This window comes from Netta rufina (genome assembly GCF_964035555.1).
Source record: "Netta rufina genome assembly, chromosome: 4".
Classification (NCBI taxonomy): Eukaryota; Metazoa; Chordata; class Aves; order Anseriformes; family Anatidae; genus Netta; species Netta rufina.
In genome coordinates this window covers 5,606,053-5,630,715 of record NC_140127.1, presented here as the reverse complement: position 1 = coordinate 5,630,715, position 24,663 = coordinate 5,606,053, and the positions used below count along the sequence as shown (strand labels likewise).

The following is a 24,663-nucleotide window of genomic DNA, read 5'->3' as shown; positions in this document are numbered from 1 at the left end:
CAAAAGAGTTAAGCATGAAAACTAGATCTGCTTTTTATCACCGTATTAATTTGTTTGCAGACATTCCTGCTTCTAAATTAACTTTACGGAATGACTCAACATTCGTGCTTACCACTCCACATACTGTCCAGACTTCATATAGCACAAGCAGCACTTATAAAACATCTACTTGTGCACACTTCCACCCCTGTTCGCCATTCTGCCAAAATATTTTTTTGTATCTTTCATCCTAATTACTTTCAGAATCAAACCTGACAGCAAAGAGTCTCAACTCCAACTTTCAACAGCAATTCACTTTTGACCAGCTGATAATTCTTGTCCACCTTCATAGTTAAGCTTGCAATTTTGCACGTACACCTGCGCAGATAGGAAATGACTTCTGCTTCTGGATTCTGCATGTCCTGTAAATTGATGCAATCTAAAAACAAAGCCAAATTTGAAGAAAATCTGTTCAGCAATTCCAGACGAGTAAGCTTTACACTACCAAAACAGTTTCAATTGTCACGGTTCACTGGTGAACACGCCTCTGTCTTTTCACAACTCCGTCTTACTTTCTTGCCTCTTACAGAGGTATAAATCCCACTAAAAGTTACTCTCTGTGTCTCTTCAAACAGACAGAGGAGGAAAAGAGAAGAAAGTCATTCTCAAAGCATTTGTCTTAAATATTACTGTGAACAAGTAACCAAAGACTGCAAGCAGTATTCATCCCATTCATTACACAGGTCCCTTCATTACAACCTCCCACCATCCAAAAAAAAGAAAATCTAGATGAACATGCCTCATCCAGGCTCTGTAGCAGGCCAGTTTCCTCATTTTGAAAAACATTTTGTTTTGTCCTTTGTACACCTCTTACCAACAGAAAAATAAGTTTCTGTGAGGATACGTGAAGTTCCTAGTGAACAGGCTAAGAACAGTTATGACTGTTCCACTGATTACCTGCAAATACCTGAAAAGATCCCAACAGATCAGTATTACTGTGTACTTAGGGAAGTATTTTACTTTCTATTTTTCATGTTTTTCTTCAGCAGTTAATGCTTCACATACCGAATTAACCACCTTCAGGATTTTTGAGGAATCCTAGTAGAAGCAAATATGCCTTGTCTGTCATGGAAAACAATGAGATTGCCCTTATGTTGCCATTGGAGATGTTGAAAAACAGATACTTCACCTTCAGGACTAAGCATTTCTACCACAGGAACTGCAAGGATCTAACGACTTCAGTTTTTCTTGTGATAATTCTTAAACATGAATTTGAGGTCAGTGTGCCATACTTCTTGTTGTTTTTTTTTGTTGTTGTTTTTTTTTTTTTCTTTAAGTTCATCCTGAATGACTGTAGCTGGAACCAAACACTGGCAAGTGCAATCAAATAGGATAAGACATTCCCTATTGACACATAAGGCAAGAAGCACAAAAAAAAATATGGATTAGTTATCAATTAAAAGAGTAAAGTGTTTTTCTTTTTTACTCATTACTTGGTCATCTTTACAGGTCCACAGCAGAAGGGAACTATTGGATAACTCAATGAAGTCCAAAAATTAACAAAGAAAGCAAAAAAGTTTAATTATGCTGCATAAAGAACTCTGCTTTTTAATTACAAGTACTGAAAAATTAATGTTAAAAGCTTCTGGAGAATAATAGAGTAACCTTTAACAGTAATTTTAAAGCTGTTATTTTTTCCATTTCTTGAGCACCTATCCATAGTTAAGGGTCTAATTATTACACTTTCTCCTACAAACTACTGAAAACAGAAAATATCCAGCAGTTTAAATAACATGAAAAAAGCTGCATCTATTTAACAGTTGCAGAATTCATAGGACAGAGGCAGTAAAATATATATATATATATATATATATATATATATAAAACAAAAAGACAAGAATTAAGAATCCTACTGCAAGAATATTAACTGTAATAAAAGACATTAAAACCAGCAGCTAGTTAGGTGCCAGGACATAATAAAACCCATAAGGACAGGCAAAGAATGATGCTAAGTTAGGGAGAAAGAGTCTGTTTTCAGAGAAGAACTTCCTGACCGACACCACAACAAAGCAACACGAACGGTGACTGTGTGGTCCCCTTCTTGTAAATAAATCAGGCGTCAAATGTTGATCTGTGGTTCATAAGAGGCCTAAGCCTTCTCCAAGGATTTGTAGTATTCTGTCAGCACAGTCCAAGCCTTAGGAGCCATGAAGCCTTCCGGTGGGTTTTGTCCTTCTCGAGCCAGCTTGCGCATGCGGGTCCCTGATATAAAATCGAAGTCTTCGTGGCTGAGAGGATAGGGGTGGGAGTAAGGGGAGAGAGGGAGAAGAACAGGTAGGGAGAGGAAAAAAAAAAAAAATAGTTAAAAAGAATGCAAAGTTACTCACAATTCTTCTGCTTTTTTGATAACTTAATGGAAGTTCTTCTTGGAAGTATGATCTGATAGTAACTTATTTCCAGACATTTGTCCATCAGTGTCTGTACATCTTTACACACCCACTACAACACAGAGCTTAGGTAACTCCTGAGGTTTAGCAGCTCGGTCCAACTCATCTTCTGGGAGTTGGATCGAGTCTGTGCCTTCATCTAGCCTGACTTTCTCTCTCTGTGAGGAACTCTGCTGAGAGACAACTCTCTCCTCCACCTCCTGTCTCAGTTCTCTGTCAACAACAGCAGCCATCCTATTCTGCACCCTCATCCTCTCTGCCCCAGCAGCAGCCCAGCAGTCCACCAGTTGCAGTACTGGTTAGAGAAGATCATTTCAGTGCACTAGGGAATGGAAGAACAACATGGCAGAAGATCTCATAATGAAGGACAATTTGCAGAACAAAAAGTAAACTGATCGCTGATTACTGGTCATCATTAACAGGACAATCTAAATTAAAATCAACTTCTCAGGTAAGTGGTGATAAGCAGCAAAAGTTCCAGTCAAGTTCAACTCCTACTCCTCGCAACAGTGAGACAGTAAAACCAAGACAAGAGTGCCACAATCCTACCAAGTGTTCCAAAGAAAAATGATTTATTCTTAAATTAAATATGGCAATTTTACTTACGCCATTTGTTCAATTTGCAACATGTATCCATTACTCATTCTTTGCTTGTCTGTTTGAAATAAAAGCCAAGTATTGATCTCAGATGCACATGCCTGAGACAGAAACAAGAGCCAAGTGTGTGCATCAGAGGGCAGAACTTGGCTCTAAGTGCTGAGCTACGCTCAGTAGGGTATGGAAGTTAGCAAGCTGCAGAAAGCATTCCACAGTTCCCTTTCACAAAACCACTAACCCCATAACTTTTTGATTTGGATTGTATGCATCTACACAGCAGCAGTGCCATACGTGCTCTTTTCTTATTGCTCTTAATTCAGAGAGCGATCTCTGAATTAGGTTCTTGAAGCGCAACAACAAGGCAAAAAACCCTACTGTGCTTCAATTTTGCAAAATATAAATTACGCAAAAATAAAAACTTTAAGCTGATGCAAGCCCACCAGAGAAAGAATAATGTCACCAGCATTAAGAACACCTGTACATTTTGTTCCTTGGTGCGGAGATGCTCAGTGCTTACTAACACCGCTCGATGGTAACTCGAGTTCTTTAAGAACTGTTTCTACAAAACCTGTGTGGTGAAATGAGGAGCCTGGTGAATCTTCTAGCAAAAATAAACAATAAAAAATTAAGTCTTTAGATGACTGGGAAGATAAGAGTAAAGCAAGTGCTATGAAGTTTCTCTATGTTTTCTACAACACCAAGGTCCGAACATCAAAAATACATTGTCTGTTTTATTCCCTCCTTGCCCGTTAAGATTGCAGAAAGACTCAAATTCCTCCATGCCCTACATGTGAAATAACGGGACCAAGGCAATAAATTTACGTGCACCATAGCAGTTTGCTTCGATAAGGACCCCATTTCCTTCAGCTTCCTCTTATCCCTAGTTGTGGCTGTGCAAGAAGCAGCTGTAAGGATGGGATAGAGAACTACCCAAAAAAGAAAAATCCACTACGAAAATCTAGAGAAGCCTGAGAAAAAGGACAGAAAAACATTAATAAGGGTCAGTTAAGAAACATACTACATTCAGTATAGCAAAATATTGCTTAAATAGTCATTTTCAAACATTTCTAAAGTACAGAAGTACTAAGTGATGCCTTCCCAAACTTCTGTTAAATAGGATTCACTTTTAAAAACTACATTAATTAGTAATCCCTAAGCTGACTCAATATGGAGCTTTGGCAATATACACCCTCCATTTAAATGGTCCAATCATTTTTCCTTTTTTTTTTTTTTTTTTTTTTTGTAAATTCCTTCCTTTTCAATTTTCTGCTCAAGTTTCCAGCTTAATTTCCCCGGTGTTTAGGTGTTATTGAAATAAATAACACCTAAGTACTGCCTTCACTAATGGCAAAAATAAATTCTCCTGGGTATCTGAAAGTGCTATGTCTACTAAATAGAAATGCTGTAGTGGGATATGAAACACAAGCATTTTGAAACAAAATGTGACTTACTTCTTAACAAAAACTTACTTCTTAACAAAAGAAGACAGAAAGAAGAGTCCAGTAATTCTGTCCAGTGAGCTTTGAGGAAACTGGGAGCTACTCAACATAAAATGGACTTGAGCAGAATAGAAAGTGTGTGGGGGGAAATGTTTGACCATTGAAGCTGTTATGGAATTAAATGCAACAGCCATCCAAATCCCATTCTCAAGTGAAATTTGGAATGAATCTCAGTGAAAATCAACTCAGCCTTTTTTTTTTGAGCACGGAATTTAAGTGCCTTTCAAATTTCTATTCAGTAGCTGCTGGAAGTAGCTTTCTTTGAGCCACGCTGCAAACAAGTAAATGCCTGTAAAAATGATTTCACTTTTTACTATATTTTTATATAATAATATATATATATATTTTAATATTATATTTTTTACTATCAATCAAGTTTGACTAGTATTGATGTAATATTTGGTGCCTACACAATTAAAAGCTTTCTGAAAGTTTCATTATGAACTTAAACACGAAGAACAGAGCTCAAGGCTGACTTCAAGCTCGTAGTTCTTATGACAAAACAAGCAAGCTATCACCAGTTTGCACGTAGGAAACATCTGCATACAGATGCCCACAGTCCTGTAGGTTCTTGACTCTGCTGCATCTTCAAGCTGTCCGTAGAGTACTTCAATACAATAACCGAAGGGAAAAAAAAAAATCTCCTCTTCAGCAATTATTCCCTGCAGGTTTAAAGGTTTAATCAAAGTATAGTGCATGTTATAAGTGAAAATCAGCTGTATCATTTATTAGGAAGAAGTCTCTTCCCTATAAGTGTTCTTTATACTACCCCGTACCAGCTATTCCAGCCAGATGAGTACAAACACACCGATGCTGGGGAGCCCTAACCTTTTCCTAGGGTATCTGGCCCCGTGCAAATGACCTCCCTGAAATTCCCATTCCCTGCAGAGGACAATGTCTCTAGTGGGAATCTGAGGGTCTTAAGAAATCACTCATAAAATCAAGACTCATGACAACATTAAAGACCCATGCACTTGCAGTTTCACTTATTCATTAAAACAGTTTTTCTGGAAGCAAACGTAAAGAAATAGAGCAATAACACGACTTCGCTCTGCTGGGACTTCAAAACGTGTTCTACTCAGCTGGCAAACCTTCAGATCCAATTACTTCCGCAGACCTCTTTATCTCAGGTTCAGTCTTTTAACACTTCTCCTTTTCCACCTTCTTATTCCCTGAACAGAATCTGTCAGGAGGTGAAATCCAAGCTTATAATGCTTCTCAGGAGGATTTCGACTGGATTGAAATTTGCCTTCGCAGTGTCAAGTTGTGACCTACAGCAGCACTTCAGCAGGGCACTGTTCCCTACAGCGTTAGCCTTTGTCATGTCAATCTGCATGAATGTCTGGGGAACACCCTGCCATGCTGAGCGAACCAGCTCACATCCACTAGGTTCAACACCAAACCAGTTATGAAAAAACTCTGCGGGAAAGCGAAACATAACCTATATGCTTAATAACATCATAAGGAAAGCAAATCCTCTACTTGGCTTGCTGATTGGCAGAAGGGTTTAGGTATTTTGAGCTGCTGTGGTGCTTTAATGTATCCTAAATGATATACAAATGTTAACTGAAAAGCAATATTTCACGTAACTAAATTAAGGTGCACAACCAAGCGTGCCCATTTCAACCTCTTGCTGCCACTTAAAAATCAGGTATCACACCAAACAAGTTTGGAACAGTACGTGCTTGGCTGAAAGAGCTACCTGTAAGTATGATTGATATATGCAAGCAGCTATGACAACTGTATTTCATAGTTTATTCCCAGGACTTTTAAAGTCAAAATCATCACTGCTCTTCAGATACCCATGCTTCATTCACATTTCACAAAGCACATGAACAGCCTGCTATGGTAACCTTACTTATGGGTTCCTTTTAGCTGAAGTGCTCTCATGGGTTTTCTTCAAGGGTGAAAAAAAAAAAAAAAAGCCATTTTTTCCAGACACTGCAGGGAGGTTTTTCTTTTTTTTCTTTTTTTTTTTTTTTTTAAAATTATTTTTTGGCTGTACATGTGTTGGGTATTTTGTTGGGTTTTGTGTTGAATTGTCAGACTAATTTCCTTTCTTAATTATTTTTTTTCCTCAGCAGCAGTCTGTGGCTGCATTTTTAGGACCGGTCTTCAGCAAAGAATTAGGAATCGTTGCTCACCCAAACAACTACTAAGCCACCAATCCCAAAGTACACTTGTTTGTGGTAACTGAGAGGCCTTTTTGGCTGAAGAAACATACCGACTTCTTCTGAACAGATTTCAGCATTAGGTAGTTGTTTATGGGGTTCTTGTTTTTAATTTTTACACTTCAGTCTGATAGTGGCTCTCAGATCAGATGTTCATTGGAAGGTCTCCACTGTAACTACAGTCCTCTCTGTAAACATTTCCAAAACACGTCTGGCCATCTTCAGCTACTGATCCACATTCAGTTCTGTTTCAGGAGTGGTTGAATTTAGACTACCAAGGCACAAGGAGTTACCAAATTTGGATCTCGGAAAAGCCAGGAACCAGAACGAGTGCTGTTCTCACAGCAGTCTCCATCTCAGGACCCAGCTGCCAGCCTGCTGACATCTGCTCCCTTGAGTTACCAACACGGTGGAAATGGCACAGCAAAGAGAACAATGACAAAGAACTGACAGACCTCAGCTTTTTGCCTGCAGTTACCAACACACAGGTCACACATCATTCCAAAAAGCTCCCTTTGGCCATTGCTTGGCGATGTGGCCCTGTGGATGACCGGATTCCTGGTGAACGACTCCTCTGGGGCAGGCCTGAGCTTGCTTGCAGGACAAGAACTGCGAACTCAGGAGATTAAGTCTCCCAGACCCAAAGCTAGGATTTAAAATCTGTGGTGGTCTTCAGAAGTCTGCACCGTGACACATACCTGTTGTAAAATTAGGAGGTCGTGGGGGCAGCAGCTAAGACATGCAGCTCACCTACAGCTCAGTCTGGGGGAAACCCATAGAGTAAATGCTTGATGTAAGCTTCCATGCCTCTGTCAGTGATGTAAGTTCTTGAACTGCCTATTGCCTGTCAACTATCCAAGCCTCAAGGAATTGAATTAGATGCGACAGAAGTCAAGTTACCCATTCCTCAAACAAGCCAGAGCAATGCTTCTATGCATACGGCCCTCTTCCCCACATTTTCACATTGTGGTTTTCACCACTTACGTGGTGAGCTCAGGAAAGACTTACACGAACATGACTGTTTCATACCCAAGGGTGCTCCAGCAGCACTGACACTCATGTTTCCAGACAACCCGCTGTTCCCTGCCATTCTCCTTACAGAGCTGAACACCACATGGTCCAGGAGTCTATGTTTTTGGCATTACAGACTATCTTGAAATGCAGCCAGCTGCACCCACCCAAGCTCTAACTCTGTCTGGAGCCTACCACAGTGTTCTGCCTATGGTGAGCAGGAGCGTGAATGGTTTTCTCTTCGAGCCTGCATGCATCTGCATTGCCATCTAGAGGTTTGCTGCCACACTCCAGTCCAGCCTGCAGCTTACAAACAGCATTCAGAGAACGACAGGACAAATGGTCTGCATGCTGACAGCAGCAAGGTAAAGCTGCATGGTAACAGCTCTATGAGCTTTTTTTCCAAGACAGTGACAGAAAAAAAAAGCCTCAAACTAAAGGCAAACCTCTTATCAGAGGTGTTGTTGTGTTTTTGTTTGTTTTAGTTGTTAATCATTTACTCTGGCTAATGCCAGAGGTACACTTTTACTCCCCTTGATCTAAATCAAATCTATCCTGCACCAGCAGAACTCTTTCACTTTGGTCTTGTTGTATTTATCTTGGACCTGGGCAGGCCTTGCCTGGAGAACTGTGTCCAGTTCTGGGCTCCCCAGTACAAAAAAGACAGGGATCTCCTGGAAAGTGTCCAGCGGAGGGCCACAAAGACGATATGGGGCCTGGAGCATCTTCCCTATGAGGAAAGGCTGAGAGACCTGGGGCTGTTCAGCCTGGAGAAAAGAAGACTGAGGGGATCTCCTCAATGTGTATAAATACCTGAGGGGTGGGGGACAGAGGGATTTGAATATCTCCTTCTCTGGAGATATTCAAGGCCCATCTGGACGCCTACCTGGGCAGCCTGCTCTAGGGAACCTGCTTTGGCAGGGGGGTTGGACGCGATGATCTTTTGAGGTCCCTTCCAACCCCTTCAGTTCTGTGATTCTGTGCTCTTTCAAACCAACCCATTTAATCACTTGGACAATAAACAAACAGGACAAATACCCGTAGCATCTACTACAACAGCCTTTTGACTGCTATGGTATAATGCGTACAAGCTGGGACAGAACTAGCAAAATTTACATCAGGATTTAGTTATTGTGCACAGCAATGAGGGTTTCTAGGCACATCTCAAATAATGAATGGCACAAAGGTAGTGAAGTATTCAACAGCTAGGGGCAGTAAGTGTAGGAAGACTTTCATGTCATATGTTAGGAGTATCCTTCCCTCTGATTGTATTCCTTCTAATAAAAGTGCCATCTGCGTCACTTTGTAGGTCTGGTCTGATGCTGCTACCCAGAGCTACACTTGGTTGAAAAAAAAAAAAAAAAAAAAGAAAAAAAAAAAAAGACACCCGGTTGCAATACTATCCAAAGAGATGTTTCAGAGCACTGAGGGAAGCCTTATACTGGAACACTGCCTAAATAGGAGGAAAGAGGAAGGAAGAACAACATCAGCAAACTGCAATTGCTAAATAAGCCTCCCTGATTAGATTCTATTTCAAAACATCTGCAGTGTAGTAAATCATCAAATTTCCAAACACATATGGACATTGTAGAGTAACACACAGCGAAGCTATTTTAATTCTTGTCAGGTTTCAGCAAATTTGCCTTTGTCTTGCTGCTTCTTATTTCCAAACAATGCAAGAACTTACCGTAAAATTAGATTTAGTTGTGCAAGAGAAGATAACACTTTACAGCTTTCAAAAATAAAAGCAGGCCAGTTCAGGTGCTTGGAATTTACTGCTGAAATACAAAGTATTCACATAACTTGTGACTAAGGCTGAGCCAGCACAGTATCTACTAAAGTATAATTAATTGTGAGAAACACAAGATGCTGAATAAAATATGTTGGTTGATTGCCACAAGCCAGTGACATCTTTGGAGACTTATACTCTGTATAATTGTAGCATAAGCAGCTGAAAATTTTCAGTTATTTCAGTTAGTATTTCAGTACTAACTTCAACTGCAGCTTGACTTAAAAGTAGTTTCAATAATCTGAATAAAGAGGTTTAAACTAAACTGACAAATCTCCTTTCCAGTTCCACTCACTGACACCACAGCAACACATGCAGTAAGTTTTGGACTCTGTTATGCCACATGCAAATAATCTTGGGATAGTCAGAAGACAAAATTACCTGTCCTGTAACTAAATCGTAAAAACAAAAGCCAGATAAAAACTCCTGGGTCACACAATGGACTTAGGGCACCATTTTGCATTATTGTTAAGCAAGCAGCTAGTTGCCACTACATTGTCCACTACCTTCTTTCTCCCTGCTGCACTCTCCCATTGATTCTCCTGCATCACATCTGATGCTCACCTGACACAAAGCAAGCATATTTAGGAAGATAAACCAGCAGAAAGCTAATCCTTCCATTAAAACGAGTAATAATATTTTCCTGCAGACCTAGCTACTTGTGCCAGCTTGTTCCAGAATTACACAAAATCCAGTACCTGGGAGGAAAATGGGAGCTTCCAGTGGCAACTCAAGTTGCATCAGGTAAGTTGTGCTGTGGAACTGCACCCAACTCATGGCTGAAGTCAAGTTGTATCAGTGGTCTAAAAATGCCTCTGAAGACTGGTATCTTTTAGCTATATAAAACTAGTTAAAAACTACTTTTACTGGAGGGTGCAGGGGAAGAAAAGGCAGCTGCTGCTCAAAATGTTTTAGAACTAAAACACGACTTACTGCTCAGAGTCATAATAGTCCATGCATTTCTTTTTCTTATTATAAGCTGCAACTCTGAAGGGTACAATTTCCAGTGCTCGCAGGCCTGGGGCCATTGTCAACACTTTAGCACCGTGGGTTGGTTCATACAGATCTTTCCCAGTGTCAGGGTGCGGCATTCCTGCTGGATCTCGCCCTACGATGTAGAAGTTAGCTCCTGCAACCATCCGTGATCTGCAGTGCCACTGAACCTAGAACACAGACAAGGGAAAAGGTTAAGAGAAAACAGTTAAAAATATGACCTTCAAAATGTGTGCACTGTTTAACTACCCCATTTCCCCAACCCCCAGTCAAACAGATATTCTTTCCACTACAGAGCCACACCAGAACAAAGAATCAGCTATGTGAATCACCAAACTTGCAGCTAAGGCATACCACGCTCCTGTTTCATTTGCATAGCAGGATGCTTAAAAAACTACTTACTTTACTAGTGTTTGGAACAGCATAAACTGAGGATTTAGGTCCTGCTATCCTAAAGCAGTCTCAACAACACTAAATTACCTGTAATGGTTTAGTAAGGATTTAAATTCACTGCAGTCTGATACATGATTTTCCTTGTAGAACTGGTTTTTGTTTTTTTTTTTTCTTTCAAGGTAATTACTGGGAATGCTAAAAACAGAAAAACACTAAATTGGTGCTTATGAAGCATGTCATTTGAAATCTCACAATTTGAAAGATGTCCATCCTGTTGACAGCCATACTGAGCTTGTTTCTGCAAATCATTTGCACTACAGCAATAAATCTGGTACCAATGTCTTTTACATAACCTACAGAAAATGATTAAAGGAACAATCTCTTATTTCTTGGCTATACACATTATTGACAGGCTGTATTCTGAGGTCACAGATAATACTGTAGAGGTTTGGAGAAAATTCTTATTCTATCCAGAATAAGGACTGTGGATTTCATTCCTTCTCATATGTTCCTGAGTATGAGAATGAAGTAGAAGACTTCTATGAATTCTCAGAAAAGGTCTACGGGGAACATTGCAAGATTCCCTGCAGTAACTCACTCACATACCTGAACTGGATCTGGACTACAGTTCCAGTTCTGAACTGAAAGGCACTGCAAGCTCTGTTTGATCAGTCAAACAGCCACTAGAAAGGAAGTGCCCTCGGTCTAATTTATTTCCACCAGTGTATTCTCCTATCAATCACAAAGCTACAACAGAATTAACCACTTGAGCCTAGTCAGAATTTGAACTTCCACAAACTCTTGGGGTTCCAACCCAAGTCCTAGCTTTTAAATAAAGTGTTGCCAAAGAATTATTTCATATAAAAGCCTTGAAATAATTCTTTCTAAATTAAGTTTGTCAAAAAATAAACAAAGCCTTTTTTTTTCCCCTGATTTGTGTATAGCCCTCCAATATACACACTTTTCACTTCATAGTAATCATCTCAAGTATCTGAACACTCAGGACAACCGTAAGATGCAGTAATTGATCTTGGAATTCCTTCTGAAACAGGTCCTAAAAAGAAGGAAAGATGAATTCATTGTCATGCCCTTCTAACTCTAAGGAAAACGAGCATGAGAACAACACTGTCTTCTGCCCTTTCCAAACCAAATCTTTCAATCCAGAACATTCTGGTTGATAACAGAGGGATTTTTTACAGTTTGATTTCCCAATAAGTTTAGTCTTCTCTGTCCACTAAAAAAGCACCACCCATGAACGTCAGGCACAGCACAGAACAAAATATTTTAGTGCACTATCAGAGGGGTTAGGCACACCAGCAAAAGGTTCTGGTTTTGCTGCTGTTGATTTAAACTCCTGACGTACTTACCTCAGTTGGTCCAGCATACATCATGGGGGAAGGAAATATAGCCACCACCGTTGTTTCTGGATTCAAGATCCCCTCCTCCAGCACTGCAGCATGCTGCTTCATGCGCCACATGAGAGGAACATCGTCCTCCTTTGTCCAGCCTCCAAGAGGATGCAAGAGCAACACGGGGCGCCTGTAGCCACGTTCCAAAAGCTGCTTGTGAGTGTCCTGCATTAGAAGCGCGTGCCCGTTGTGCACTGGGTTGCGTAACTGGAACGCAAAGACAGCATCTACAGAGGAAATAAAAAGACAAAAGATAAGGAAGGCAAGTTATTTTATCGGGAGTTGTAGGACACATAACCTGGAAAGAACACAGAGACATTTTCTGAGCATTGAGGGATGAAGCTAGGGAAGCTGAAGTCAAACAGAATTGAATCTGGCACAGGTTGACCTCCAGAAGTCACTTCCATCCTCATACAGCCTGTGAAATCTAGAGAACGGGTTTTTATATTTTTCAGGTGTCAAATACATTTACTGGGGGAATAGCTAAAGCTATACTAGTATCTTAAACCAGCAGATCCTGGAAATAATGACCATGCTGAAAAAAGACAGGAACTCGGGACCAATACCAGTTTGCTGATGTTACACCATTCCTTCACACTTAGAAGTGGTTTGCAGGTGCCTGCCACACTGAAGGGAGTAATGATCAATTCTTTGCTTTATGGTATTACTCAGCCTCTTATTTATTTGCCTAACAACTGCTTAAGTGTGAAAGACTGTTTTGTTTCTTCCACAATATAAAGTTAGCAACTAGCTCAGTTTTTAATTGTGATGCATTCCACTTGCACCCATTTACTTGCATGGCTGTCATAAGCTTTGTTCCCCAGAAGCAGCATGGAACAGACTTAAAACAGAAGAGCATGAAAGCTCAGCACTCAGCCATACCCCTACAGATCAAGTTGAATCTGATGATATTTAAATCACTTTCTACCACATTTTAACATTACCTTTTCTTGCATTAATAACATGTCTAGTGCACATGGAAAGACAAAATCAGAACCTCAGGGGTTACCATCTCTTGTGCATTTTGGCAAGATAGTACCTGAGGTTATAAAAACTATCCTTGAAACAAGGCTTGTCCCTGCAGTATTGAAGCAGCAGGCATTTGGATAAATCTTTGTAGGAAGAAACAAGACAAGAAAAAATTACTTACCAGCATTCATTTCCTTGAACTTCTGTCTTAGCTCAGCTGGAGTGAGACGGTATTGATCGAGTCCATCATTCCAATAGATACGATCAAGGACCTGTAGGTCTCCACCTACCAGCCAGTTCCCTTGCTCCATAACCATCTAGGAAAAGAAATGAAAAATCCATGCTGGGATTGCTTATCAGCCTGTTCTGAGCATTGAGACCACTACAAAGGGGGCACAATATTTACAAAAGAGAGAGTTCCAAGTTAATTGCATTTAACGGTCTGAAATCAAGCACCAATATTAAAAAAAAAATAATAAAATAAATCACTGGAACATAGTCCAAACATGTTACACCATGATGCAGAAGAGAGGCACTAACCCATGGCAGACTTATGCCTTTCTTTTAGAAAGAACAGAACTTATTGTTTTTCCCCATCTCCTCCAATATATAGAAAAGCAAGAAAACCATGTTCTTAACCAACATTATTATATAACAAAAAAAAAATATTGGCTGGAAAAGTTAATATACTGAGTAGAATGAAGCTGGATGCTTTACAGTTTTGGTCAAAGCTAATGCACTTCCAGTATCATGCAGCAGTTCACATGGTTCTGGTCAGCAATAACATATCAAATAAAACAGTTCTAATTTATTCATCTGATTTAATTTATGAATAAAATAGATATATATGAATATATGAATAAAATCAGATCTTTAAAATAAGGCAGCTTTTGGATTTGTTTCACTTCGAAACTTTATCAAGGCAACATGTATTGTACGCTCACTACAATTCTTTTAGTATCATCCAACACCACCTCACCCTTTATCAAAATAATACTTACAACAAGCTGCCTAGCATAATCTATCAATGGCCATAGAAATCAACAATCTGATTGATTTTTGTCAACACATTGCTTTTGCAACACAAGGCTTTTTTGTTCTTGTCTTCAAGCTTCATATACATTTCCAGTCATTTTTAAGCCTGATGTCATTTAGAGATGACAAACTTCCTTGATACAACAGAAGAGTTTGTGTGCACCAAACCCACGAGTCAAGATGTTACAATTAAGTATGATTTTTGTTCTTTTCCTTTTTTTTTTGGTTATTTGGTTGTTTTTTTACTTTGAGATACAGATAGAGGACCTGCTGTTGGAGTTAAATGATGCTGCAATCACCAAACCATTCCCCAAGAAAATGCCAGATTTTGACATCTTACTAAGGTGTGAGGGAAAAGCGTGAGAAAAACATGAAGACAAGAAAATCAGCACTACGTTAGCTCTCAGGCACCCAAGGATTTCTGATGAATTCAGAAAAGCCACAAGATTTATGTGCTCGCATGATACTACAAAGCACATATTCATTGATATGCTGTTGCGATACCACTATACACACCAGTACAGACATAAGATGGTTTCTCATCTTCTACATTAGTATCAGCCGTGTCATTCTGATATTGCCAATGTATAAGAAGTAGTCATTCAAATCTTTTCTGCATGAGATTTTCTTAGCATTTCTTACATTTGTGTCACTTCAAGTTTTCAGTAAAAGGGTAGTCTTGCGTTCATCAGCACAGAACACAGAGGACATCTTCCAGAATACTCTTACTTGTATCTGGCAGGGTATGTCCTTTTCCAGATATACTCTTAACTGTATGGTTGGAGTTGTAAAGCTTCAGTCAGTGAAAGATGTCATTACACATTAACAAAAAATTTTTAAGAATTCAAAAAAACAGTTTTCAGACAGGTATAATCATCAGTCATACAGCTGCTTTTAGAAAACATCAAAGGCTTTCCCTTTTAATTGCAAGCTCATAATTTGAGGCTTATTTCCTTTTATCTGATTTTAAGTTGTACATGTAAACAAAGAGATATTATAGAGACAGAAGTGGGAAAAGAAACATATTTATGGACTCCACAGAACTATAATGTATCAATTATATCAACTTCCAAAACTAAACTCAACAACACAAGAAGTAATGTTATAATTAAAATACTTCAGTATGACATACAGATAAGGTCAAGACAATAAAACATACTGAGCACAATGGATGGGAAGTAACTCCCCAGAGAGTTAAATTACAAACTCCCTGGAAGGGTGCTTGTTTCAAGGGCATTTAAATCAGGCAATTCTCACGGGCTCCACATACAAGCAGAAAAGAAGTTTTCTTGCTTCTGTGATGCATGTGTCCACCTATTAAGGAGTTTTGATGACCCATCTGGGTCCACAGGGGATAAATTTCCTAGGCACTACGCTCCTCTGTAGCGCAGATTCTGCATCCTAAATTCACTTCATGGGTACTTATGGACATCAGATTTTCACGCCGAGTACAGACTACTCAACAGCTGCACTACACAAAAAAGCACCTTTGTTTCCACTCAGATGTTTTAACTATTTCTCCAAAAAGTTTTGGTGTCAAAATACACTGGTCCCAGACATCAACTCGAGATGTCCGCAGACAGGGCAGGTAACAGGACTAGCTTTTCAACTTTTAAACACACACCTTAATATAGGGATGTTCCTTGCACGTCGTTCCCCACTGCCTGGCACAGCGCTCCTCCTTCCTGTGCTCGTAGAACTCCGGGTTACGCAGAATGGCCACGCGGCGACCCTCGTACACCAGCGCGATTGCTGTACACCCATCCAGCCTCTCTTTGTCTTCCTGCGTAGCTGTTAGCACTATAGGCACTGACAGGTTAATGACTCCCCCTGCAGAGAGAAAAAAGCCATTATCCACAGCAGTGGTCATCAATTACGTTTTGGCAATCTAACCTCCTAAAAAGTTACAGCCCAGGCTGTAAGTTTATCACACAGCAGACTCAAGTGTGTATCTATGTCAGAAAAAAAGAGTTGAATCAGGCAGACATTTTGCATGGTTTGTTCAGCTGAATGCTTACCAGCTACTAACTTCTGAAAATAACCCAATGCATCTGAATTTAAAGGTTACGTGGTCCTCATTTTTAAACATTTACTTCACTGCTAGATGCTAGGAGTCTTGTTTTTCTTCACTACAAGGGTAAGATTTAAGAAACCAGTGGAGTAAATACTGCAACTATCATACAATTGCTTGAATTATAATAAAAACAGAGTTAACAACAGAGTGCAAAACTCTTGGGTGCTCTCCAGGAGAAAAGTCATGGGCCCATTGAAGGTAATTTGAGTTTTGCTATTGGCTTCAGTGGAGACAGGCTCTAAATAAGGCTGGTTTGCCCATAATTTAAGCAATACATATTTTAAAACCTTCTCAATCATACTCTAAGCATGATAGGAAGTTAAAAACAATGAAGCTGGGTGAAAAGGATAAGAGAAAAAAGACAAGTAATTCTTTCTACCTCCCTTCCTTTGCAATTCAAAGGGAAAAAGTGTGCTGCATATCCTCTCCTCAGCTGAGTCTCACCATCCAGTTATTTTCAAAACAACTGGATCATAAAATTGAGCTAGGCAATAGTCACAGGGATGGCAATTTGCCACTCCAACTTTGATGATTAGTAAAAACCTCTTGCTTTAGCAGCAAGAAAATACACACTTCCAACTGGGAAGAGATCTCCAAGTGGTTAATTATTAAATTTTTGTGAGACTGCAACCATAAGTACCTCTAACACCCATCTTCATCTAATGAACTAACTGAAAACGGGGGTAACACAGTTAAGTGAGATGTTCTGTTGTTGTTTATTTTTATTTATTTAAGCTCAGAAGAAAATAGCATCAGCTTGAGACTATTTCGGGTAAGTTAAGCTTTAAGGTGAGAGTATCAGCACACATGCACTGATCTCCATAACGCAGAAGTCCATCTACGTTAAGGCCCAAAGGACAAATAAATGCATTGCAGGTATTTTGTCTCCCTCTTACTGTTATTTGGTTTTCATAGCTCATAGTTTATTTGTAGCACCACAAAAGGTATTAAAAACACCTGCAAGAGAAATTTACAAATTTCTAATATCGTTATATCTGAAATACCTCTAAAAGGCTTTAAAAGCCTTATAGAAAAATCTGATTTACAGAAGATTACAGGTTAGAAGCTACAAGCTATTTTAGCAGTTAAATGCATAGCAACTGCAGGGTACAACGCATCTGGCTTGACACTCAGAAGGGCAAATGGAATGAAGACCAAACTAGTAGCCCAAAAAGCTATCGCAAACTTGAGATGCTCCAAAATAACTGGATGCCCTCATGTAGGTACAATAGTACCTCAGAGACTTCTGAAAAGAGGAACTGGAAAAGTTTGGAGACAACAGAAGAAGTGAAAGACATAGAAGTGAAAGACACGTGACATTTTTTTCCTGCTATTTGGTCTCCAGTAAGAGAAGAGTAACACAGTAAAAATTCCTGTTTTCCTGTTTCCTTCTATCTCTTTTTTCATATAGCGTGCAATAAAACCCTAAAAGTTTGAATAAAACAGTCTTCTAAGAAGAATAAATCAAATAAATGACAGAGAATCAAACTCAAATTTTAAAACCTGATGATATCACTTGCCAGCTACCTTAACTAATGTTCATTCTTAGCCCATTACGAATACAAAATAAAATATATTTGTTTAAATCATCATAGGGTAATTGTTACAGTAGAGTCATTCAATTGCATGTGACAATTGTACATAAACAAGCCCATTCTCACATTCTGATTTCATACTTGCAACTTTAGCACGCAAGTTACTTCGTCGTCCTTTCCTTCATCACTATTGAATAACAAATCTCTTGCTGTTCCTCACAGAGCTAAACAAATTAAATTGCAATTTCAAGTTCTAAAATAAATTCCTTCCAAACAAATAGGAAATTTGGCTTTCAGGTTTAAATGTTTTCAAAAGTGAAAACATTTCCAAAATATAAATTATAATTTGTGAAGGTAAAAAAGGAAAGGCACTGATTTTTCAAACTAACATGGTGATAGGAATAAAAAGAATAAATACATTAAAAGTAACAATTTTAGTACCCTATTCTCTTAGCTCAGACTGTGCAGAAACATGAAAAAGTGTTACTACACCATCACTAGACAGCAAAGCATCAACAGTGTTCCAGAAATATGATTAATTTCCTCTAATATGATTAGAAATATGATTAATTTCCTCGGTTTTACTAACAGGAATATCTTACCATCAAGGAGACAATCAAAGTGAAGGCACTGTAGGTATTCTCTCTCTCTCATAAAGCCGTTCAGGGGCGTTGCCCAGCCTTCTGCCAGCACTTGCACCCATTGCATATCCACCTTGCAAAGAAACAGAGCAGATAAAAGTTGTTGCTGGATGGCTGACATTTAATGGTAATTATCTTAGAACATGATTTATCCATAAAACAGAGTGTAAATGGAAGATTTCTTGGTGTTAGAGTCTTAATCACAAAAAGTTCAAAGTCTCCAGAAGAAAAAAAAAAAAAACACTGTTTGTGACTTTGGCTATTTTTCAGTCTTGCACTTAACATCAAATATCATTTTGTTACACACAAAAGTGCTTCATTTGTAAACGTTTGAAAATGTTCAACTTAAATAAAAAAAGGGGAACTGTAGTTATTTTAAGCTCTTGGTTATCTTACCTTATTAAAAAATAAATGCAACAAAAACCTACACCACATATAGTTACCACAAAAATATCAGAATAAGGAGGGGAGGGGGCGTGTGAATACTAACAGGTTAAATCTTAAAACAGATTAGAAAGGAAATTTTTATTGCAGAAAGTAGTGAGAAAATCCAGAAGTGAAATTCTCTTGGGACTAATACTTATTTCAGTTTAAGATGTATCATCTTACAGGGAACTTCCTTCCTTACCATTTAAACAGTCACACTATGACTTAGTGTGTGGCCTTTATTATTTCTGCACGTGCATTACTAAGACTTGGTCAAGAGTCTTTGACAAAGGACAAAGTCTACTGACTTCACTTGTGCAAGTTTCTCTTGTAAAAAGCATGACTAATTTTATTACGTTGTTTAATTTATGTTGAGACAAGCGTAACACAGATTTTCTTCCCTAGCTGACATTATATACTTGCTTGATATTTAATAAACCCCTGGTTAGGAGTAGAGGGAGAAAGAATTTGTTTTGGAGATGGGAAGCAATTTAGAGTGCAACACTACAGAAACTTAATAATGGTGACCCTACAAATTTATTCCAGAGCAAAGCAATATACAGTTTTACAGATACACATGAAAAGAATCTAGAATGACACAGAGTGAGGTCACCTCTCAGCCTCCTTTTCCCCAGACTGGACAACCCAAATGTCGTCAGCTGCCAGGCACGCTGCCGGCTCATAATAATACTGTTAAAGTCAGTGAAAAAACTCATGCACTGTATCTGTGTTTAGACCTAATTCTTCAGAAAAAAAGATTACCAGGAAGAACAGACAAACAGCCAGAAGCAGCTTTGTCTAATTAAATTCCAAGCTGGAAAATAATGCATTTAACCGAAGTAAGAACAGAGGCAATTAAGTTGATCCATGCTTTTCCAAGTATTCTCTGCTGGAAGCCAGAAAAGTAGCATGAACTCATTCTAACCAGAAAACAAAACAAAACAAAAACTAATAAATTAGATCTGGACACCTACCTGTGTAAGTACCTGATCACTTACCTCAAAAAGTTCACAACTATATATAAGGCTTATATATAAGGCTACTACTTTAACCTGAAGGTTACCAACAGGGAGAGTGAAGCAGCAGCAACTGATTTCCACCATATTTCTAGGTCATTACAGTTTAAAAAAAATATGTATTTATGAAAGTAAGCTGAAAATTCTTCTAGAAACAACTATCCGTTGTTTCAAAGGTATGCAAGGCATGATTTAGTCTATGGACGAGGGTGGAAAAAAGTCACTGTAAATTTAATCACCGTGCTTAGGATTAACTAAGTGACACTATTTGAAATACCAGGCATTACTTATGAAGTTTCAATTGTTATTTCTAAAAAGCAAAGGAAGAAAATACAAATGCTGTGATGTTTCTCAAGAAAAGGAGAGAAAAGCCTATCGAGTTACAACCTGTAACCAGTACAGGTATTTTGACTATACACAGTTCTGCCAAGCAGCAGACTGTTTTTTCAACTTCAACAATGAGATAACTGAACACACAATACCTTATTTATTTCCAAGGTTAACAGAGACTCAGCATCAGTTTTGGCCAACTGCAGCTTGTTTTCTGGCACATACAGCTCTTTCACCTCGTAGGAGGCATCCACTGGTACAATGTCCTGTACAAAAGGAATAATCAGAATTTAGCGTTCGGTCCAAACGCTTCTTGGACACTAAACAGAAGGTCAAGAAGTAAAATTCTACGCTGTACTGCTCTGTGCCAAGAATATGTGCATTAAGCAATTTTTATTCATTTAAAAAACAACAATGATCCAAGATTATGATATATGGCTAGCAACGCTGCTGGCTTGAGTAATAATAATGAAACATTCTGGCAAGAAGATTTTTTTTAAACTAAGTACCTCATACAATTATAACACTTACCTTGTAAATATTTAACTACTGAATTAAGGGCAGTTGTTATGACTGATTAATGCCTATATTCGCTACAGCAGAAAGGATGAGTGTGTGCTTTTATAGATGCTAAAGAAGTATAAAAAGATGTTGTAGAGACTGAACAAACTTACAGACTTAAGTAACTGACTATACAAGATGTGTCAGCAATGGTAATAGGGAAGTAAACTGAAAGTCATTAATACAGAAGTATAAATTGGATGTGTCACCTACAGCTAGTAAAGTAACACCAGTGTCCTAATTATAACCCAAATACCACAGAATATCACTTTTATATTGGAAAAAGAAAGGGGGGGGGAGTTTCCTCCATGGGTTTTAAATAAAACCTTCTCAAGACTTTCTCATTTCACTATACTCTAGATCTTAAACCCCTCGTAAGGATAAAGGCACACCTCTGAGGAGAGGGGAAGAGAAGGGAAGGGAGTCATCCGTGATAAAACTTTGAAGAGTCTCCTGACAGAGAGTTGAGTCAAGCGTCAAAACCCAGTCCAACGTTCCAGTGATACCCAGTAGGAAAACATTAGTGAAAAACAGCAGATATTTCTTTTTTAAAACGGGGTTTTAAGTTACTTCTGTAAAGTAAATCTGTTGGAAGTGGAGTGGGAGGAGGAAGCTCACCCACAGAGCAAAGTATACATAAGCCTGTAACAAGAGCACAAGGAGTTATTTTTTATTCTTCCAATATTTGCAATCCATAGGAAAGGGGTGTGCCTATAGGAAAGGCAAAGTTTGCCCAGGAGCATTAAAGCATTTATCCAAGCACTTATCAGGCGTTAGGCACCAACTCAGTGGAAAGTCAAAGAAGCAGGATGATGAAAGGAACTGGGAGACAAAATGATGGCAGGAATGTAAAGAGGTGGTGAGTCTAGCTAGCTCTTACACTGTTGGTGTCTCCAAAGACAAATAAAAGAAAAATGAATAAACTAGCACTTAGAGGAGGCACTGTGTATGGAAAAGTTGAACCATTACGTATCAGACTTCAACTGGGAAGTGATTATTTTAGATAGCAACTAGGGCAAAACCTGCCCCGTATTGCAGAAGCAGAATTACAGCCCAGCAATGCTGCAGCAACCTCCCCGTAGCAGTAAGCCCAGAACCAAAGAAAAGCACTGCCTGCTGCTACGAATCGCAGACTTCACAAGCAAAGTATAGTGACTGGGTCCACATTATGCTGCTTCCCAGAAGATCCTGCTCTGGACCCTAGTTTCTTACCATGCCATTAAGTTCTAGCATTACAAACCATCAAAACCTTTACATAAATGTAGCTATTAAAAGTTTGTTGGTTTTTTTTTTTCCAAATATTATCCTGCTTTTAGTGTCCCACTGATGGGCAAAACAATGGGAACAACAAAGGTCTGACAGTGCATTTTCTGCAAACAACCCCTGTACCTCACTGCGGGGATGCAGACAGCCTGAAGGCAGCCCCAGCAATGCTGGGGGACAGCAGGCCATAAAACCAGAGCAGGCAATCCAGCCCTGCCAGAAAAGCAGTTGAATCCCCACCACCATTGCCTAAAGAATCAGGTAGAAAACAGTGACGACCACAGCCATGGCCACACCAGCACTGGTATTTCTACCCAAGAGCAAGAAACAGCCAAAAACAGCTTGACAAGACTTTTAATCTGGGGCCATTTAAGCCCCTACAAGAGCAAGCAAAGAGATTGTATAGCTTGAGATGGGCTCATTTTTGTTGTTGTTGTTTCATAGATTATTTTATTTTAATAAAGTGCAACATGAATATGATTATGGCACATTACATTTTTTAATGAGTTAAATACGTAGATAATTTGTAGGATTAGTAAATCTAGACTCCCTAGCAGACACAAAAATGGTACTTAAAACAGCTTCCTAGATTTTAAATAGCAGCAAGAGGAATTCAAACAGAATGAATGTTAGGGAAATGCTAGGCTAGCAGGCCATCTAGTGACCACTTTAACATGGCAAAGTTAATCAAAGATTCATTCTACCAACAGACAAGTTACACAATAATCCTCTACACTTACCATTTGTCGTTACATTTGAACAAATAACTGTAAAAAAATAAAATAAAATAAAATATAAAACTAGATGCTTTATTGGAACACGTGCTATCTTAGACTGTGATGCCAGTTCCTTGCTGATGCAAGCATCCTGACAGCCTGCAAAGAAGGGGCCCTCAGGCAAGTTTCCAGTAGATAACCATTCACAGGCACCATCTGATTTATAAGACCAGTTATTCAGTAACGTAAATTCATATTAATTGATATGTGAGGCCACAAAATAGTTTGTATTTGGAAAAAGCAAACAGCAGTGTTTGCTTGACTGTAATCACTGATGTTTTGATAGCTACAGCTTGCAGGGAAGTAGGTTTGTCAATACATTAAGAGCAAGGAAAAAATGGAAAGTGCAATGACAGTTATGATCTTAAAAAAAGGGAGGTAAGATTTTCTGCTTCTTCTCTTCCCATCAGGTCTCTTCTATCACGTTTTCAGTAAACTGATAAATTATTTTCAATGTATTAATCTTAATCTATGACCAGCTGAATTCAAGATCTTCTCTTTAAAGTGTATTAAGCAATGTTTCTGACTGCTTTTAGGTTGACAATATACTTTTTTACATTTCATTCTTTTAGAGACCATTTTCTCAGGTGACACATCAAGATTGCAGCATACTGAGCACCCTCATCATTACAGGAAAGATGGTTTGTTTCAAGTAACGTAACTAATGGATTGGGTGTAAATGCACTACTACGTGAATAGCTGTTGCAGAAATAAAATTCTTCATCAGAAATCCCTTAAGCACCCTCTTTCTACATGCCATTTAACCTTATTCCTCATCTTCCATCCTCATCCCATCTTCTGTTTCAGTAGAACTGTCAGTTTTCAGCATTTGGTCATTCAGTGGCGACAGGATTACCATTCAGGCTAATTGGCAGCTTATTTCTCTGAGATATGACCTCCTTCTCTAACTTAATTAGAGCTTGTTTATGTCACTGCACTCAGGTTCTGTTGGCTGTAAGCCTGAATCTTCCATGATGCAAACAAAAAGAAAACAATGACTGGCATATAACTCAAAGCACAAAACACAGTTGATTTTTCCTGCTTTGATATAGGACCAGAAGGAACAAACAAAGATACCTAACACTTGGCTCTCAAAACTATAATAAAACAATGATTACAGCTTTCATGCATGTGCAGAACAAATTACTATGGCTCATGGTACTACCAACATTCAAAGATTTTCTTCTAAGCACTCTACTCATACAGTATGAAAGATGAGATGTTGGCATAAAGCAAGTGTGATCTAAAGGAAATAGATCCTCGTAAAATCTTGCACTACTTATTGCTTCATTTGGGATAAAACTGAAACATCTTAACCCTACCCTCAAAAAGAAAAAATACACGAATCATTCTCAGCTTGAGTATAAATCCCACTGGATTAAAGCATCTGTTTAATTGTACTCTACAGTGAGAAATTCTCCAGTGAATGTATTTCTAGAAGATCCTGTATTTGGTAAAAATTAAAAAAATAATTTAAAAAATTAACAGAGTATGAAAACTACATTCAACGTGATACTACGATCAATTACAGAACTACTTTCAGCTCACCAGCAAAACATTATAGGGTATGAGGCTCTTTTTCCCTCTAAGTTGGTTTGTGAGTGTGGATATTGACAGAAACAGTACAATTTTCAAAATGCAATGAAAACAGTACAGTTAAAAAAACAATTCTGCAAGTAAGTGCAATTAATATATATATTTTTTTTTAGAGAGCTTGAGAAGTTTCTTTCCAAGCTACGTGCTTATTTC

The 24,663-nt window shown here is 38.6% G+C and overlaps 1 protein-coding gene across 1 annotated transcript in view; it reads right to left on the bottom strand.

The window, feature by feature from the left end:
* Nucleotides 1–1,535: 1,535 nt before the first annotated feature.
* Nucleotides 1,536–24,663, bottom strand: part of PAPSS1 (3'-phosphoadenosine 5'-phosphosulfate synthase 1) — a 41,888-nt gene continuing 18,760 nt past the window's right edge. The window contains exons 6-12 of the mRNA XM_084285884.1: nt 20,467–20,580; nt 18,504–18,615; nt 15,917–16,122; nt 13,439–13,574; nt 12,247–12,515; nt 10,427–10,656; nt 1,536–2,267 (exon numbers count right to left, since the gene is read on the bottom strand). Of these exons, the coding sequence (XP_084142010.1) occupies nt 2,129–2,267; nt 10,427–10,656; nt 12,247–12,515; nt 13,439–13,574; nt 15,917–16,122; nt 18,504–18,615; nt 20,467–20,580 (1,206 nt within the window). The 3' untranslated portion in view covers nt 1,536–2,128. The remainder of the gene's footprint in view (nt 2,268–10,426; nt 10,657–12,246; nt 12,516–13,438; nt 13,575–15,916; nt 16,123–18,503; nt 18,616–20,466; nt 20,581–24,663) is intronic.